This window comes from Mobula birostris, chromosome X (assembly GCF_030028105.1).
Source record: "Mobula birostris isolate sMobBir1 chromosome X, sMobBir1.hap1, whole genome shotgun sequence".
NCBI classification, from domain to species: Eukaryota; Metazoa; Chordata; class Chondrichthyes; order Myliobatiformes; family Myliobatidae; genus Mobula; species Mobula birostris.
This window is the reverse complement of record NC_092402.1, coordinates 79,335,131-79,355,432: the sequence shown is the minus strand read 5'-3', so window position 1 is coordinate 79,355,432 and position 20,302 is coordinate 79,335,131. Positions and strand designations below refer to the sequence as shown.

General features: G+C 40.8%; 1 protein-coding gene across 6 annotated transcripts in view; it reads left to right on the top strand.

Annotated features, from left to right (window-relative positions):
• The window catches only part of LOC140191897 (rho GTPase-activating protein 27-like), a 272,124-nt gene that overhangs the window by 126,335 nt on the left and 125,487 nt on the right, over positions 1-20,302 (top strand). Inside the window, exon 1 of one of the 6 annotated variants that reach the window (XM_072249737.1) lies at positions 11,812-12,047. The exons of the other annotated variants lie outside the window; for them this stretch is intronic. Within the exon in view, the coding sequence (XP_072105838.1) occupies positions 12,027-12,047 (21 nt within the window). The 5' untranslated portion in view covers positions 11,812-12,026. Of the gene's footprint in view, positions 1-11,811; positions 12,048-20,302 lie in introns of those variants that run through there. 6 annotated transcript variants of the gene reach the window in all.

The window sequence follows — 20,302 nt, the reverse complement described above, 5'->3', positions numbered from 1 at the left end:
AAGAAGGAATTTTTTTTTTGCCAGAGAATGGTGAATCTGTGGAATACTCTGTCAGAGACTGCGGTGGAGGCCAAGTCCGTGGGTATATTTAAGGCAGAAATTGATTGTTTCCTGATTAGACAGGGCATCAAAGGATATGGTGAGAAGGCCCAGATGTATGTGTTGAATGGGATCCAGGATCAGCCATGATGGAATTGCGGAGCTGACTCGATGGGCTGAATGGCCTAATTCTGCTCCTATGTCTTATGGTCTTACAGTATCTAGAGGAGGAAATTTGCAGAGAGATTCTCGCAAACTGTTGCAAGAAACATAAGGTTGTGACAGTAGGTGATTTTAACTTTCCACATATCGACTGGGACTCCCATACTGTATGGACTGGATGGAATAGTTTGTCAAATGTGTTCAGGAAAGTTTCTTTAATCTTACATCAACATCTCAAGTAGAGAGTGCGATACTAGATCTCCTGTTAGGGAATGAGACAGGGCAGTTGACAGAAATGTGTGCATGTGAGCTCTTGATACCTCGTGATCATAATGCCATTAATTTCAAAATAATTATGGAGAAGGATAGGTCTGGTCCTCGGATTGAGATTCTAAATTGGAGAAAGGCCAATTTTGGTAGTATCAGAAGGGATCCGGCATGCGTGGATTGGAAGGGGTTATTTTCTGGCAAAGGTGTACTTGGTAAGTGCGAGGCCTTCAAAAGTGGAATTTTGAGAGTACAGAGTTTGTATGTGTCTGTCAGAATAAAAGGCAAGGATAACAGGTCTAGAGAGCCTTGGTTTTTGAGAGGCTCTGGTTAAGAGAAAGAAGGAGATGCACAGCAGGTATAGGCATGCAGGAACATATGAAATGCTTGAGTATAAGAGTGCAAGAGAACAGTTAAGAAAATCAGGAGGGCTAAAAGACAGTTTGAGGTTGCTGTAGCAGACAAGTTGAAAGAGAATCCTAAGGGCTTACAATTAAGAGCAAAAGGATAGCAAGGGACAGAATTGGTCCTCTGGAAGATCAGATTGATAATCTATGCATGGAGCTGAAAGAGATGGGAAAGATCTTAATTGGATTTTTTGCATCTGTATTTACTCAGGAGAAGGACACTGAGTCTGTAGAAGTGAGGAAACGCAGCAGTGAGTTCATAGACCGCGTACAGATTACAGAGGAGGAGGTGTTTGCTGCCTTGAGGCACATTATTTATTCATTTCACAATACAGCGTGGCGTAGGTAATGTTGCAGCTATATAGGACCCTGGTCAGACCCCACTTGGAGTACCGTGCTCAGTTCTGGTTGCCTCACTACAGGAAGGATGTGGAAACTATAGAAAGGGTGCAGAGGAGATGTATGAGGATGTTGCCTGGATTGGGGAGCATGCCTTATGAAAACAGGTTGAATGAACTTGGCCTTTTCTCCTTGGAGCGACGGAGGCTGAGAGGTGACCTGATAGAGGTATACAAGATGATGAGAGGCATTGATCATGTGGATAGTCAGAGGCTTTTTCCCAGGGATGAAATGGCTAGCATGAGAGGGCACAGCTTTAAGGTGCTTGGAAGTAGGTACAGAGGAGACGTCAGGGGTAAATTTTTTACGCAGAGAATGGTGAGTGTGTGGAATGGGCTGCCAGCAACGGTGGTGATGGAGGCAGAAACAATAGGGTCTTTTAAGAGACTCCTGGATAGGTACATGGAGCTTAGAAAAATAGAGGGCTATGGGTAAGCCTAGGTAATATCTAAGGTAAGGACGTGTTCGGCACAGCATTGTGGGCCAAAGGGCCTGTATTATGCTGTAGGGTTTCTGTGTTTCTATGTTAACAGTTTTGGGTCCCATAAACACCATTGAGCTGTCTCTGCTCACTGCGAACTATGTCACCCAGCTCTGTACTTACCTCGTCTGGCTCTACCAAATGCAATGAAGGCCTGCTGAAACAAAGGATCTTCCATTTAAATCACGTGTCATGGCTATGTTTGTTAGTGATGGTGCTGGAGTGGTGATATTATGGGAGTGCAGAGTAAACCCTGCCCATGAAACCACTGAAAAACTTTCAGAACACTGCTTTTGTGTAGGTATCTGACACTCAGATATTGCTTTAAAAATAATGAAAACTTAATATATTTGAACATTTATTTAGCTAATTATTTTCAAAGCAACACATCCAAATAAGGTAAATTAAGTAAGAATCCCTATCTGCCAAATTTAAACAAAGAAACATAGAAAATCTACAGCACAATACAGGCCCTTTGGCCCACAGTGCTGTGCTGAACATATACTTAATTCAGAAGTTACCTAGGGTTACCCATAGCCCTCTATTTTTCTGAGTTCCATGTACTTATCCAGGCGTTTCTTAAAAGACCCTATCGTATCCACTTACACCACCATCGCCGGCCCATTCCATGCACTCACCACTCTCTGCATAAAAAACTTACCCCTGACATCTCCTCTGTACCTACATCCAAGCACCTTAAAACTGTGCCCTCTCGTGATAGCCATTTCAGCCTGGGAAAAAGCCTCTGACTATCCACACAATCAATGCCTCTCATCATCTTGTACATCTCTATCAGGTTACCTCTCATCCTCCGTCGCTCCAAGGAGAAAAGGCCAAGTTCACTCAACCTATTCTCATAAGGCATGCTCCCCAATCCAGACAACATCCTTGTAAATCTCCTCTGCACCCTTTCCATGGTTTCCATATCCTTCCTGTAGTGAGGCGACCAGAACTGAGCACGGTACACCAAGTGGGGTCTGACCAGGGTCCTATATAGTTACAACATTACCTCTCGACTCTTAAACTCAATCCCACGATTGATGAAGGCCAATGCACTGTATGCATTCTTAACCACAGAGTCAAACTGCACAGCAGCTTTGAGCGTCCTATGGACTCGGACCCCAAGATCCCTCTGATCCTCCACACTGCCAAGAGTCTTACCATTAATACTATATCCTGCCATCATTTTGACTGACCAAAATGAACCACCTCACACTGATCTGGGTTGAACTCCATCTGCCACTTCTCAGCCCAGTTTTGCATCCTATCGATGCCCTGCTGTAACCTCTGACAGCCCTCCACACTATCCACAACACCCCCAACCTTTGTGTCATCAGCAAATTTACTAATCCATCCCTCCACGTCCTCATCCAGGTCATTTATAAAAAATCATGAAGAGAGGGGTCCCAGAACAGATCCCTGAGGCACACCACTGGTCTCTGACCTCCATGCAGAATATGACCCATCTACAACCACTCTTTGCCTTCTGTGAGCAAGCCAGTTCTGTATCCACAAAGCAATGTCCCCTTGGCTCCCATGCCTCCTTACTTTCTCAATAAGCCTTGCATGGGGTACCTTATCAAATGCCTTGCTGAAATCCATATACACTACATCTACTGCTCTACCTTCATCAATGTGTTTAGTCACATCCTCAAAAAATTCATTCAGGCTCTTAAGGCATGACCTGCCTTTAACAAAGCCATTCTGACTATTCCTAATCATATTATGCCTCTCCAAATGTTCATAAATCCTGCTTCTCAGGATCTTTTCCATCAACCTACCACTGGTCTATAATTTCCTGGGCTATCTCTACTCCCTTTCTTCAATAAGAGAATAACATCCTCAACCCTCCAATATCCAGAACCTGTCCCGTCCCCATTGATGGTGCAAAGATCATTGCCAGAGGCTCAGCAATCTCCTCACTTGCCTCCCATAGTAGCCTGGGGTACATCTCATCCGTTCCCAGAGACTTATCCAACTTGATGCTTTCCAAAAGCTCCAGCACATCCTCTTTCTTAATGTCTATATGCTCAAGCTTTTCACTCCACTCTAAATCATCCCGACAATCACCAAGATCCTTTTCCATAGTGAATACTGAACCACAGTATTCATTAAGTACCTCTGCCATCTTCTCCGGTTCCATACACACTTTTCCACTGTCACACTTGATTGGTCCTATTCTCTCACATCTTATCTGCTTGATCTTCACGTAGTTGTAGAATGCCTTGGGGTTTTCTTTAATCCTGCTTGCCAAGGCCTTCTCATGGCCCCTTCTAGCTCTCCTAATTTCATTCTTAAGCTCCTTCGTGCTAGCCTTATAATCTTCTAGATCTCTATCATTACCTAGTTTCTTGAACTTTTCATAAGCTTTTCTTTCCTTCTTGACTAGATTTTCAACTGCATTTGTACACCACAGTTCCTGTACCCTACCATCCTTTCCCTGTCTCATTGGAACGTGCCTATGCAGAATGCCACACAAATATCCCCTGAACATCTGTCACATTTCTGATGTACATTTCCCTGAGAACATCTGTTTCCAATTTATGCTTCCAAGTTCCTGCCTGATAGCTTCATATTTCTCCTTACTCCAATTAAGCGCTTTCCTAACTTGTCTGTTCCTATCCCTCTCCAATGCTATGGTAAAGGAGATAGAACTGTGATCACCATCTCCAAAATGCTCTCCCACTGAGAGACCTGACACTTGACCAGGTTCATTTCCCAATACCAGATCAGGTACAGCCTTTCCTCTTGTAGGCTTATCTCCATATTGTTTCAGGAAACCTTCCTGAACACACCTAACAAACTCCACCCCATCGAAACCCCTTGCTCCAAGGAGATGCCAATGAATATTGGGGAAATTAAAATCTCCTACCACGACAACCCTGTTATTATTACACCTTTCCAGAATCTGTCTCCCTATCTGCTCCTCGATGTCCCTGTTACTATTGGGTGGTCTATAAAAAACACCCAGTAGAGTTATTGACCCCTTGCTGTTTCTAACTTCCACCCACAGAGACTCCGTAGACAATCCCTCCATGTCTTCCTCCTTTTCTGCAGCCGTGACACTATCTCTGATCAACAGTGCCAGGCCCCCACCTCTTTTGCCCCCCTCCCTGTCCTTTCTGAAACATATAAAGCCTGGCACTTGAAGTAACCATTCCTGCCCCTGAGCCATCCAAGTCTCTGTAATGACCACAACATCATAGCTCCATGTACTGATCCATGCTCTGAGCTCATCCGCTTTGTTCATGATGCTTCTTGCATTAAAATAGACACATCTCAAACCATCGGTCTGAGCATATCCCTTCTCTATCACCTGACTATCTTCCCTCTCACACTGTCTACAAGCTTTCTCTATTTGTGAGCCAACTGCCTCTTTCTCCGTCTCTTCAGTTCGGTTCCCACCCCCCAACAATAACCATATAACCAGTACAGCACGGAATCAGGCCATCTCGGCCCTTCTAGTCCGTGCCGAACTCTTACTCTCACCTAGTCCCACTGACCTGCACTCAGCCCATAACCCTCCATTCCTTTCCTGTCCATATAGCTATCCAATTTTACTTTAAATGACAATATCGAACCTGCCTCAACCACTTCTGCTGGAAGCTCGTTCCACACAGCTACCACTCTCTGAGTAAGAAGTTCCCCCTCATGTTACCCCTAAACTTTTGCCCTTTAACTCTCAACACATGTCCTCTTGTTTGAATCTTCCCCACGCTCAATGGAAAAAGCCTATCCACGTCAACTCTATCTATCCCCCTCATAATTTTAAACACCTCTATCAAGTCCCCCCTCAACCTTCTACGCTCCAAAGAATAAAGACCTAACTTGTTCAACCTTTCTCTGTAACTTAGGAGATGAAACCCAGGCAACATTTTAGTAAATCTCCTCTGTACTCTCTCAATTTTATTGACATCTTTCCTATAATTTGGTGACCAGAACTGTACACAATACTCCAAATTTGGCCTTACCAATGCCTTATACAATTTCAACATTACATCCCAACTCATATACTCAATGCTCTGATTAATAAAGGCCAGCATACCAAAAGCTTTCTTCATCACCCTATCCACATGAGATTCCACCTTCAGGGAACTATGAAGGTGGAATCTCATGTGGATAGGGTGGTGAAGAAAGTATTGAAGAAATTCTAGTTTAAACTCTCCCCAATCACCTTAGCAAACCTCCCTGTCAGGATATTTGTCCCCCTCAGATTCAAGTGCAACTTGCCCTTTTTGTACAGGCCACTCCTGCCCCAAAAGAGGTCCCAGTGATCCAGAAATATGAATCCCTGCCCCCTGCTCCAATCCCTCAGCCACACATTTATCCTCCGCCTCCAACTCACTGTTGCATGGCACAGGCAGCAATCCCGAGATTACTACCTTTGTGGTCCTGCTTCTCAACTTCCTTCCTACCTCTCTGTAGTCTGATTTCAGGACCTCCTCCATTTTCCTACCTATGTCATTGGTACCTATACATACCATGGACCTCTGGCTGTTCACGTTTCCCCTTGAGGATATCGTGGACGTGGTCAGAAACATCCCTGAGTCCCTGGCCCTGGCACCTGGGAGGCAAACTGCCATCCGCATTTATCTTCAGGTTTACATTAATCTTTTGCAATAATTCTCCTCCATTGGAGAGGAACTGGTGAATGTTGTTCAAGCGTATTCCTCGGCTAAGCTTTCTCTGGAATTTGTCACTTGTGTGAGTCAAAGATATGCAGTGAGGATTAATGAGAAAGTCATCTTTCTTCTGTAAAAAGTGTGCCTGTCAGAAGATTAATAGAGGAGTGCAGGAAACAGCTTCACTAGGATGTTTCCTAGTCCTGCTCACTGTCTGAATCCCACAAGAAACGCAGGATATTATATAATATTGCTAAAAAAAAATGTTAGTTTATTATCAAGTAACAATTTCAGTTAAGGCTGTGAACAAGTTTAAAAATACAAATATTCATTCTGAAAGAAAGTGATATAATATTATTGTAAAAGTATCAATGAACAGAGTGGCACTTGGATAGGCAAAACATAAATAAGAAAGTTATAAATAAAACATAAATACATAGAAAAGCTACAGCACAATACAGGTCCTTCAGCCCACAATGCTGTGCTGAACATGTCCTTACTTTAGAAATTACCTAGGGTTACCCATAGCCCTCTATTTTTCTAAGCTCCATGTACCTATCCAGGAGTCTCTTCAAAGACCCTATTGTATCCACCTCCACCACCTTCGCCAGCAGCCCATTCCATGCACTCACCACTCTCTGCATAAGTAAACTTACCCCTGGCATCTCCTCTGTACCTACTTCCAAGCACCTTAAAACTATGCCCTCTCATGCTAGCCATTCCAGCCCTGGGAAAAAGCCTCTGACTATCCACACGATCAATGCCTCTCATCATCTTATACACCTCTATCAGGTCACCTCTCATCCTCCGTTGCTCCAAGGAAAAAAGGCCGAGTTCACCCAAGCTATGTATTCTCGTAAGGCATGCTCCCCAATCCAGACAACATTCTTGTAAATCTCCTCTGCACCCTTTCCATGGTTTCCACATCCTTCCTATAGTGAGGCGACCAGAATTGAGCACAGTACTCCAAGTGGGGTCTGACCAGGGTCCTACATAGCTGCAACATTACCTCTCGGCTCCTAAACTCAATCCCACGATTGATGAAGGCCAATACACCGTATGCCTTCTAACCACAGAGTCAACCTGCACAGCAGCTTTGAGTGTCCTATGGACTCAGACCCCAAGATCCCTCTGATCCTCCACACTGCCAAGAGTCTTACCATTAATACTATATTCTGCCATCATATTTGACCTACCAAAATGAACCACCTCACATTGAAAGAGTACAGAGAAAATTTACAGGAAAATTTGTGGGACTGGAGAACTTGAGTTATAAGGAAAGATTGAATAGGTTAAGGCTTTATTCGTTGTAACATAGAAGATTGAGAGGAGATTTGATAGAAGTATACAAAATTATGAGGGGTATAGACAGGATAAATGCAAGCAGGCTTTTTCCACTGTGGTTGTGTGGGACTACAGCCAGACGTCATGGGTTAAGTGTGAGAGGTGAAAAGTTTAAGGGGAACACAAGGGGTAACTTCTTCACTCAAAGGATTGTGAGACTGTGGACCAAGCTGCAAACGCAAGTGGTGAATGCGAGCTTGGTTTCAACGTTTAAGAGAAGTTTGGATAGGGACATGGATATTCAGGGTACAGAAGGCTAAGGTCCCAGTTCAGGGTGATGGAAGTAGGCAGTTTAAAGGGTTTGGCACGGACTAAATGAGCCAAAGGGCCTGTTTCTGTGCTGTACTTATCTATGACTATGACCCTAACATCTCCTTTGACATGAAAGGAACATTCTAACCTTCAGTCTTCTGTTTTTGCTTTCAGTTTAATGTGTGCCTGAAGATGTACACTCAGCAATTTAGGAACAGCTTTTTCCCTCTGTCAGCAGACTCCTGAACTGTCCATGAACCCATGAACTCTACCTCACTATTCCTTTTTTACATAATTTATTTTATTTCTTTTTGTAACTTATGGTAACTCTTTAATGGCTTGCATTGTACTGCTGCCACATAACAACAAATTTCACGAGATATGTTAAAGATAATAAATCTAACTGTGATTCTGATTTTATGCATATCTCAATAAAAATAAACCTTGGAAAATCTTCTTAATGGACAGCTGAACCAATTATGTCCATTTTGCTCTTAACTCCAAAGTAGTTTTCCCCAACACACACAAAAAATGCTGGTGAAAGCAGCAGGCCAGGCAGCATCTATAGGAAGAGGTACAGTCGACGTCTCAACCCCAAACATCGACTGTACCTCTTCCTATAAATGCTGCCTGGCCTGCTGCGTTCACCAGCATTTTTTGTGTGTGTTGCTTGAAATTCCAGCATCTGCAGATTTGCTTGTGTTTGCGTAATTTTCCCCAGTTGGGTTTTGAAGGTTATTTTCCTTGTTCAAGCAATTCATGCGTTAATCCTCTGCAAATTGTGTTGTATATGTATCTTTATATATAATATAAATATCATAGGTTAAAGACATTTTGCACATTCAAGTTCAGTTTATTGTCATTCAACTATACACTTGTATACCACCAAATGAAACAACATTCCTCCAGACCAAGGTGCACACACACAGTACATATAACTCACATGCACAACACAAAGTAATATTACCACAAATGAATTAACCAATAATAAAGTGCATTTACATCACAAGTTAAAAGGTAACCAGTATAGCGCTACTGACGCTTCCTATGTGATGAGACCTATGTGGTGGCAGTAGTCTTACGGACTGGGAGAAGATCTGGTTTTATTGTTACTATTTTCCTCTCGTCCATACTAGCATCTTAAAGTAGGATGACAAGGGTCGATCTACTTGACGTGCTTAATATAATGAAAGGATTTAACCAGGTGTTGAAGGGACTATTTCATCTAATGAGATTTTAAAATTAAAGCCAGTCCTTTAAAGAGTGATGTAAGAAAGCATGCTTTTGGAAAGGAGTAATGGAAGTTTGAAAAACTCCCAAAAGCATGTTGGTAAATGCTTGTTAGACTGTAACATGAAGGCTTATGCAACTGAGGAAAATAGTTGGAGAATCTGTAAACTGGCCAATATCTTATAGGCTTGATGTACTGAATGATCTTCTAATATTCTTCTGTTGGTTCCTTAAAGGTTTTCATAACCAGGGCTGGTTTTTAAGACTTTCCAAGTTGGATAGTTTCATTATATGTTCTAGGAGGAACGGTATGAGTGTGTCATTGCCAGTGGATAGTATGGCACCAGATTTAAGTTTGCTCTATTTCTGTAGAGTGTGGGTTCAGCCTCACCACAATATCCAACCACTGAACAACGTAGGACAAGTTCTGTATTCGCAGATTGAACTGTTGACAGTTTTAGGCTTTATTTGACTTGACTTTCATTCAAGCCTTTGATCTTACAATCTCTTTGCAGAAAATTGATCTACTGTTCAAACAAGATGGATTAGGTGGCTGTGGTATCCAACATGCTACTCTTCATACAGAGGTTCAGATCAAGGTACTAGACAGACTGGCTGGCTGTAAACTACATGCTACCAGGTTTTGAAGAGATGTCTGTAGGTTTTCTGAAGGAGGGTAGGTGATATGAAAATGGATTAGGTCTTGGGCTAGGGCAAGATCTCACTGGTCTCAGGTTAGAGTTAGCCAGCAGTTGTTCCTTTCCGCACCTTGTGGAAACTTGCCATTTCTTTAGTATTTGTCAGTTTTTTTGATGAGGCTGAGTTGCTAGCTCGACACTCAGCCCAGCACAGATGGAAAGCGTGCAAGAAGCCAGCTAGATTCAAACCCAGGACGACTCGCCTCAAAGTCCAGTGCGGATGCCACTACACCACCGGCCAACTATTAACCAGCAGATGTGAAGAGGGAACTGGGCTGGTAAAAGAAGATAGCCAAGTCTAAGGATGGGGAACCTGACCATCTTTAGTGTAGGGTCCAGAGTTACGGATTTTGGAGGGAAATGATCTGCTGAGGTTGAATTATCTAGTTAGGGTTGTAGTTGGAGGCTGTTAGTATTTGATCTAGAGGTTGTGATGGGTTTGCTGGTGGTTAAGATTAATAGTGGGATTGATTTGGAGTTTGGCAAGTGGTGCAGTGGCAGGCTTTAGCAGGGAATGGAATTTGCAGATTGCTGGATGGGGTGAGATCGAACAACAGATGAACTGAGGACTTTTGTGTGGAAATGGGAGCAGGGGCCCAAGGAAAATATGGTCTATTAAATTATTGTATAGATACCTATTGAATAGGATTTCCAACTCCAATCTGGGACATACCAAGGAAGGTTTCCTTTAGCAAGCTTCACAGCTCTGTTACAAAGCCCTTGTTTGTATGTGGATGTTGTAGCCACTGAGACAATACTAATAATTATAAGAATAGCATCCCGTACTGACCACCAAAGTGTAAATCTGGGTTCTTTGCCCGATATTCACCAAATGCACCAGGGTCTCCGGAATGAAAGCTATAGATTTAGCAGATCCTGCATTGCATTAATGTTTTATTTCCTATACAAATTTGTTAATATGTAACACACAAAAATGTGACGTAGTTTTGAGGGAGATTTGAGCACAAATCTATAAAGATGGCAGGTCAGAATGAGAAAGTGGGAACTTGAAGTACAATGGCAAAGAAGTTGTTTTGAACCCTTGCCTAAAGCAGGTTCAGTCGTGGCTGGGAACTGCCTCCCAATTTTGGGTACCTCACCCTATGAATTTTGTGAAGACTTTAGAGAAGGTATGGAAGGCATTTCCTAGCAATGAGCGAATTCAGTTAAGTGCATAGAATAAAGAAACTTGCACGTTTCTTCACAGTGCAGAAAAATTTGAGAGGTGATTTGACAGAAGTTTTCAAAATCAGCAAGGGTATAGACTAAATGAATAAAGAGAAAGCATTTCCCTTGATTGGAGGGTCAAGAACTAGAGTAGTGGAGATCGATAGGGACTGGCAATGGATACAAAGGTGACATAAAGAGCACCTTCACACAAGGAGTAGTGGTGATTATTTTCTGCCTGAACGAGTGGTGGAAGCAGACTCAGAACTGGATTTTTCAAAGAAAAATAGGTAAGGGCTTGAAAGAAAAGAATATTTGCAAGTCTGTGGGAAAAGTCTGAATTGCCCTATTTTTAAAAGATGCTGGCATGAGATAAATGGATCAAATAGTTACTTTGCGGCAATGATTCTGTCATTCTATTTTGTTACGGATGCTACATTCAACAATTTATAGCAGAGAAGCATGCCTTTTGTTAACTATATCTGAAACAATCCCATAGACCTCTAGTTTCCTTATATGGGCATTATTAGATTTACAGATAAGGATATTCAGCACTTTCATCTAAAATTTGTTTTGAGTTTTAGAAGTTTTTTTCTGCTTCGTATTGTGGCTTTACACGGAAGTGTCACTGCAGCATACTTCCTCAGTTGTTTAAGCCTGCAGTGCCAGAAGACTACACATTAACTGTCCTTGTCCTTGTTCAGTCACTTACCTCTTATTCTGGACAGAAGCTAATTGTGGAATTTCTTTGAAAGGACTGGAATGTGTGATTGATTGTTTTCTCTTTTACTTTCTTTGTCTTCTTTCCTTCATCATCAAAACAAAATTCAATGCGTATTAACTTAATTTGCTGCTAATGGGATCTTGCTGTGCACCAACTAGCTATCACCGAATAACAGCGACAACACTGAAAAAGCAGTTTTACAGGCTGTGATGTGCTGTGGGACATTCAAGGGACATGATGCAGCGCCACATAAATGCAAGTTACTTCTTTTTTTACTTGTACTGTACTCAGAGTTGAACTCATCTTCATTTGAACTAGAGCTGGTTCTTCTTTTGGTAGTGAATTCTGTTGGTAATGCAGTTGAAAACACCTTGGAATAATATGAGGAAGGACAGAGGATTTGGACCTTCATTTTCTTTAACTAGTTCCTCTGAAAGTAATTAACTGTTGTTTGTTTTCATGTTTTGTCCGGAATTTTTATTGAAAGACGTTAGTGGAACCTTCAATTTTATGTGAAACAACTTGCTGTGTATTTGTGTAAAATAATGTATTATGGGAGGTTTGGACTTGTCTGGGACTTGGGGAGTTTTTCATTTCATGAATATCTATGTTCCCTGACATGATCTTTTTCATTGGATCTCCAAGTTAACCTCCTCACAATCAGATCGCTCTATAGTCTCGCTGATCAGCCAATTCTTGGTGTTTTCTTTCAGCTTTATGTTCGCTTCAGTACTCTTCAACTCTAGTAACTAGGGCAAAGCAGTAGGAGAATTCTTTAATGTGCAACATAACATTCTGTGTCGGTCACTGGAAACAAGCAATGGGTAAGGAGTTACAAAGGAAAGTAAATATGTTGAAACACTTCAATAAAAATAATGTCAGCAGTAGCAATACACTAAATGCATTTCAGCTGTGGGGAAGGATTTGGATGTAAACATTCTTAAAAGCAATAGATAATGGAAAAAGAGTGAATAGAATTCAAGGTTTCATTGCACGAGATAGAAGAATAAAAGTCAAGAGGTAATGACAAGTTGATATTGATAGAATTGTTATATGCCCTTTATGCTGCAGTATGAGACTCCTTGCAATAAGGTGACTTGGATGCAAGGCATTGATTCACTACATAAGAGATTATACAAGAATACAATAAAATAAATGTAGGAGTCGGCCACTCAGCCCCTTTAAACCTGTCCAATATTCCATATGGTCATGGCCAATTTGCTCCAGGCCTCATCTTTTCTATGCCAGTTTCCAATAGCCCTCAATTTCCCAATTGCTCAAAAACTTATCTACCTCCACCTTAAGTACAAATATATCTAATGATATAGCCTCTGCAACCCCCTTGACCAGAGAATTCCAGAGATTCATCACTCTCTGCAAAAGGAATTTTTTATGAACCTCTATTTTATATTGATGTTGTTGGATTCTGATTCTGGTGTTTAAATCCAAGGTTCTTTTAGAAGTCAGGAACGAGGCATAAATCTTCTTGCTTCGTGATTGTTGTATAAGAGTTGATCGAACAAAGGAAAAAGGACCAGAACTGTGACGGGGGGCCCTTACTACTGGAAGAAGAGAGGAATTAAAGATGGTGCCTAGCATAAAACAGCTACTTTTATACCCAAAGATACCATAAGAAAATTCCATAAATAACAATAATCCAATTAGAAAATATTTTTTCAATACTGCAGTAAAAATTAACCAATAAGAAAATACTCATTCACTTAACAAAAGAACAAAGAAGCTTTCTGAATTATACTTTGTAGAGTCACTGGAGGCATGTTAAACTGTTATACTGTATATATAAAGGCTAATTAAAATACAAGCTGATAATTAATTATTAAACTGCAAAGAAAATGACAAATAAACAGTCATATCCAACAATGTCCACTTACCTTGTACCTATAACAATTTCATAAGAACAATGTAAATTACAAGGTAATGTTTAAACATGAATGGATCAAGAAAATGGCAAGCCGATCATTTTCTGTAGCCGAGTGACAAGTGGGAGACGCAGCAGAATGAAGGCAAAATCATATCCAGGAAACTTTATACAGGGTGACAGACTGTGAAGGGCACTCTTTGTTTAGCAGATTGAGCTAGATTCAAGATTACGTTGTATAGGCAATTGAGGAAGACAATTTCAAGGGATACGCGGTATAGAAGGTAAATGTGATTGGAATCAAAAATAGAAAGTTCAGCAGATACTCAGATGGTGAGAAGCAGAGTTAAAAGTTTCAAGTTGTTAATATTTTGTCAGAACTTTTCTCAGAATTCACTAACTCAGCCTCTGCTGTTTTCTATAGATTCTGTCTGATCTGCAGGATATCTCCAGCATTTCCTGCTTTTACTTTAGGTCTTCAGTAACTTCTGCTTTATTTTGCTTTGTAATTGGAATTTTTCTGGCATAGTGGTTGACTCAGTCAAATGGTCTGTTGGCATATTGTTACTGTGTATGTGTAAATGTGTGAATAGAGATGGGGCTACCAAGTGATTGTGTCCAATCTACATACAGATCCTGCTCAGTTGTGAAGAGCAGACTTTTGTACAGCACCCCCCATACATATGATTGGGCATTTGGCAGAGTGGCTGCAGGCATCTTCTGTTGCGGTCGCATTTCTGACTAGCAAACTGTCCACATTATGAACAGCTCACTGGATTGAAATCCTATTGTAGCCTGTGGAAAGCCCAGGCTATGGCAGAATATAATGTCAAAAATTCTGTGCATGATTTAATCACAGTCATTTATTCATACTATCACTGATTTCCACTAGATGACAGGCCTGCTTAAATTCCTTCATTTCTGTACCTCTTTCATAGCTTCCTTAAATATACCTCTGACCATTTTCTTAATCTTTGATTTGGTGTCTAGTTTATCACATTCTTACATGAAGCACTTTTGAGACATTTATTGTCTTAAAAGCATTGCATAAATGCAAGTTTTTGATATTTTCAAGAGTTGATCTATTTATCTTGTTTCAAGCTGGTGATGTACAGTATCAACATTTGCTTTTATAACGTTAAAGTTTTGTAACTGTTTACAAAACTTTACATCAAGGATCATTACAGTAAGAAAATCTTCAATTAGTTGCCATTTACCTATGTATTTACAGGTTATTGACTATTGGTCCAAGTTCAACTCAACTTTCTTACTTGCAGCAGAATGGAGCACTCTTACATTCCACTGCAATAGCTTGTCCACTTTTAGATGATGCATGACTATGTAGGCTCACAGACTTGTAACTGATTGTGTAAAAATAGCTTGCTTGCTAGATAATGTAGATGTAGCAAAAATATTACAATATGCTTTGTGGTCAAGGCTTCCAAATGGTTTGAATGTCTGCAATTGTACTTAGACCAATATTTATGTTTACTTAAGGGGTAGGTCATTAACACAAGAGATTCTGCAGATGCTGGAAATCCAAAGAAGCATACAGTATACAAAATGTTGGAGGAACTCAGCAGGCCAGGCAGCATCTATAAAAATGAATAAACAGTTGATGTCTTCAGCCAAGACGCTTCTTCAGGACTGGAAACGAAGGGGGAAGATGCCAGAATAATAAGGTGAAGGGAAGGGAAGGAGGATTGCTAGCAGGTGATAGGTGAAGCCAGGTGGGTAGGAAATGTAAATGGCTGGAGAGGAAGGGATCTGATAGGAGGGGAGAGTGGAGCATAGGAGAAAAGGAAGGAGGAGGGGCACCAGGGGGCTGTGCTTCACAGGTGAGGAGAAGAGTTAAGAGGACAGAGTAGGGAATAGAAGAATAGATCATTATCAAAATTAATAACTTACTGAGTGGTACCAGGACTATGCTGCCAGAAGCAGATATCCTGGTGGCTGGATAATTTCATATGTAATTGTTTCAAGTGCAAAAGAAGCCACACTAGAGAAAGAATCAGATCACATTTCATAATCCAGCAATTCTATTTTAACTTTAGGACCTGCTGCTGATTGTTAACCAGATGTGTATGTATTTATCTTTTATTATGTTTCTTAAATTCACTCCTATAGAAGATATAATGTTCACTCACAAAAAAGGTTACAATTGTTGTAAGAATCTGGCAGAACATTTTCAAATGTTTTCTTTACAAGTTTGCTTTTTGCTCCTATATCCTGGAACACTAATATAAAATGTACTTTCCTTTATTAACACACTGCAGTAAATACCCTCCTTTTAAAATGTGATTAGAAAAATTCAGAGCAGTCTTATGATCAAACAGATTATGAGGAAGTGTTCTGATGTATATTCTCCCTTCTGTCTAGACAGTTGGTTCTTGGCTAGTCTATCATCCAGCAGTAAATTGTGCTTTTTCTGTCAAATCTGAAAAAAGGATATTGATAGTGTTCTACTCTTCTTGCAACAGATAACCATGCATCTCTGAGTTGGCATATGTCCTTCTGGAAGATATAACACACAACACTGGGAGAAGGACAATGAACATAAGATTGTCAGTCCGGGGGGGGGGGAGGGGCACAGCTATGTAATACTTTTCACCACCTCAAATCAACCTGAAGCACATTACAGACAAATAAATCATTTGCAAGTGTAATCACTGTTGCAACATAGGCCAGGCACCAGACAACGTCCACATGGTGAACATCCACAAACAATTTGCAAAAAAAAATCAAATAGTGAATATAAACCAGCAAAAAATGATTCAATATTATTTCTTACAGAACAAAAGCTCCTTTATTAAAAGGGATATAATATGTTGAAAGTGCACTGAGAAATAATGTAGGACAGGTACTGGTGTTTAGGATGTTGACAATGAAGAAAGCTGAGCTGATTAGGATTCAAAGGAGAGGAAAGCTTTAGCATTCATGAAAGTTACCCATCTTTCTAAGAAGATTAAATGAAACAACACTACGTATTATAAATAATTTCCTCTCTTCAGGGATCCCATTGATACAGTTGAAAACATGGGTTGGTAGTCATCTTGCCAATTCTCACTACTTGGATTCATGACTAAAGGAAATCATCCAGCCAAAGTACAGAGGAGCCACTGCTACCAACATAATTGGGATCCTGGTGCATCATCTCTGACAGATAGATGGTATAATGGAAAGATGGTGAGTCAGGTTTTCGGGAAGCAGAAAACTAACTAGATAAAAGTGTCTGTTGTAATGTGAACAAAATCACCGGAGAGACGCAGCTGGTGGATATGAAGCAGACTTTTATTCTCTTAAGGAGACACAGCAGGCATCATATTGAGACCATTCAGGGGAAGAGAGGGCCCAGTATTGCTTGACATTTTATATGCTAAAGATCAAAAGACAATTCTATATTTACAATGTATCTACAATGCTTCCTTTGAATCACCTATAACTTTCCCACCACCTTCTGTGCACCTACACTCCAGACATCCAAAATAAATGTTAATCAACATTGTCTGGTTTTTCAGTTAACTGCAGTTCACTGCTCAGCTTTAGGAACCTACTGTCCAAAGCTGCATTTCAAATTTAATCTACAAAACATGTTCAGGTCTAAAGGTTCGTTGCTTAAGTTAATATTTGTGCTATATAACCTCACTCCAGAAAACTCTCTAACAGTGTCTTCTTCTGAATCCCTGAACATGTAGCACCTTAAGAATTTCCACAGGAGAGCAAAGAGAATGAAGGGAGGAATTCTATTAGGAATTTTTTCAAATAGGAATTGCAAGCACCACCTCTTTTCTCCCTAATACTTCCTTTAATTTTCTCTTCTTTACCAACACTTGTCTGCTAAATATGTTGAACTTATAAGTTAAGCTACACTTTTTTTCCGACAAGGATGTTAACAGTGCTTACATTTAAATAGATCTTCTCCCAGTCACAAACATATTCCAGTCCTTCATTATGAGTTCAATTATGCTCTTGGACTTAAATCAGAGGGTTCTGAATTCAAGACCCAATTTATAAATGTAAGGTTTCAAAATCATTGATGTAGATCCATGTGCAAAGCAGTGTTAAACAAAGCTCCTGGCAGCTCCTGCTATGAACTTATAAGATCCTGAACCACTTCAGAAAAATCAGAAGTGTTATTCTGTGGCAAATATAATCCCTTAATTAAATTCCACCAAAGTAATTGGAACTTGTGCATTGGGAACCAGAGTGATAGTGCTGAAGATGAGGTAGTTGATTTACAGAGACAACGTGTGGTGAGACTCCTAGCAAGGAGATGCTGATGATAGGGCAAAACTGCAGTCAACAGGATCAGTTGTGACGTAAATGGCTGACAAAATCGAAACAGGCAAATACAGGGCTGAAGGAGTTCTATTTGAATGCGCGCGGTATATAGAATAAGGTAGATGAACTTGTAGCACAGTTACAGATTGGCATGTATGATGTTGTTGGCATCAATGAATTATGTCTGAAAGAAGATTATAGCTGGGAGATTAATGTCCAAGGACAGGCAGGAAGGCAAGAGGGGGTTGCGTTGCTCTGTTGGGGAAAAATGAAATCAAATCATTAGAAAGAAATGACATAGGGTTGATAGGTGTTGAATCATTGTGGATACATCTAAAGAACTCAAAGGGTGAAAAGACCCTGATGGGACAGACCCTCAAACAGTAGTAGGGATGTGGTCTACAAATTACAATGGGAGGTAGAAAATGCATGCCAGAAGGGCAATGTTGCAATATTCATGGAGGATTTCAACATGCAGGTAGATTGGGAAAATCAGGTTGGTGTTGGATTCCAAGAGGGGGAATTTCTAGAGTGCTTACCAGATGGTTTTTTAGAGCAGCTCATGGTTGAGCCTACTAGGGGATCAGTTATTCTGGATTGGGTGTTGTGCAATGAACCGAAATTGTTTAGAGAGCTTAAAGTAAAAGAACCCTTAGGGAGATGTGATCACAATATGATCAAATTCACCCTGAAAATTGAGAAGGAGAAGCAAAGGTCAGATGTATCAGTATTACAGTGGAGTAAAGGGAATTACAGAGAGGAGGTGGCCAGAATTGATTGGAAAAGAACACTGACAGGGATGACGGCAGAGCAGCAATGGGTGGAATTTCTGGAAGCAATTTGGAAGGCATAGGATATATACTCCAAAGAGGAAGAGATATTCCAATGGCAAGATGATACAACCATGACTAACAAGCGAAATCCAAACCAACATAAAAGCCAAAGAGAGGGCATATAATGGAGTAAATATTAGTGGGAAGTTAGAAGATTGGGAAGCTTTTAAAAACCAACAGAAGGCAACTAAAAGGTCATCAAGAAGGCAAAGATGGAATACGAAAGTAAACTAGCCAATAATATTAAGGAGGATATCAAAAGTTTCTTCAGATACATGAAGTGTAAAAGAAAGACGAGAGTGGATATCAAACTCTGGAAAACGATGCTGGAGAGTAGTACATAAAACATAGAAATCTACAGCACATTACAGGCCCTATGGCGCACAATGTTGTGCCGATCACTCTAGACACTGTCGAGAATTACCCTACCGCATAGCACACTGTCGCTGGCAGCCCATTCCACGCACTCACCACTCTCTGTGTAAAAAAACCTGCCCCTGACATCTCCTCTGTACCTACTTTCAAGCACCTTAAAACTGTGCCCTCTCGTGCTAGTCATTCCAGCTCTGGGAAAAAAGCCAATGACTATCCACATGATTAATGCCTCTCATCAGCTTATACACTTCTATCAGGTCACCTCTCATCCTCTGTCACTCCAAGGAAAAAAGGCCGAGTTCACTCAACCTATTCTCATAAGGCATGCTCCCCAATCCAGGCAACATCCTTGTAAATCTCCTCTGCACCCTTTCTATGGTTTCCACATCCTTCCTGTAGTGAGGCGACCAGAACTGAGCACAGTGCTCTAAGTGGGGTCTGACCAGGGTCCTATATAGCTGCAACATTACTTCCTAGCTCCTTTTAGAGGGACATCCTTTTAGAACGGAGATGAGGAGAAATTTATTTTGCTAGATAGTGGTGAATATGTGGGATTTGTTGCCACCGGCAGCTGCGGAGGCCAAGTCTTTATGTATATTTAAGGCAGAGGTTGATAGATTCTTAATTGGTCAGCGCTTGAAGGGATATGGGGGGAAGGGAGGAGATTGGGGCTGAGATTAAACCTGGATCAGCCATGATGAAATAGCGGAGCAGACTCGATGGGCCAAATACCCTAATTCTGCTCCTATATCTTATGGTCTTATGGTCTTATACGGATTGCTGTGATTTTCCTGCATTACAGTTGTAACCACAATTAAATGTTCTGCATTGGCTATATAACATTCTTGGGTAGCTTAAAACGCAAATATTTATTTCCCTTCGTACATTGGAATTAGGGCACAGCATATCAAAAAAAAAGAAGTAAGGTTGAATGATCATTCAAGGTTGAAACTAAAAGATCATTGGACTCTGAAAGATGGTAGATATTTAATGGGAAAAGTAGAGGATGTGGAACAGCTTGAGGGGTGCTCAGACTTACTCAGTTTGATTGGGCTCATTCATCCTCAATGCTGCCTATTACGGAGACTCAATGTATGAAATCACCACCCAACAGCACCTGCTTTTTGGATGTGAAAGTCTGG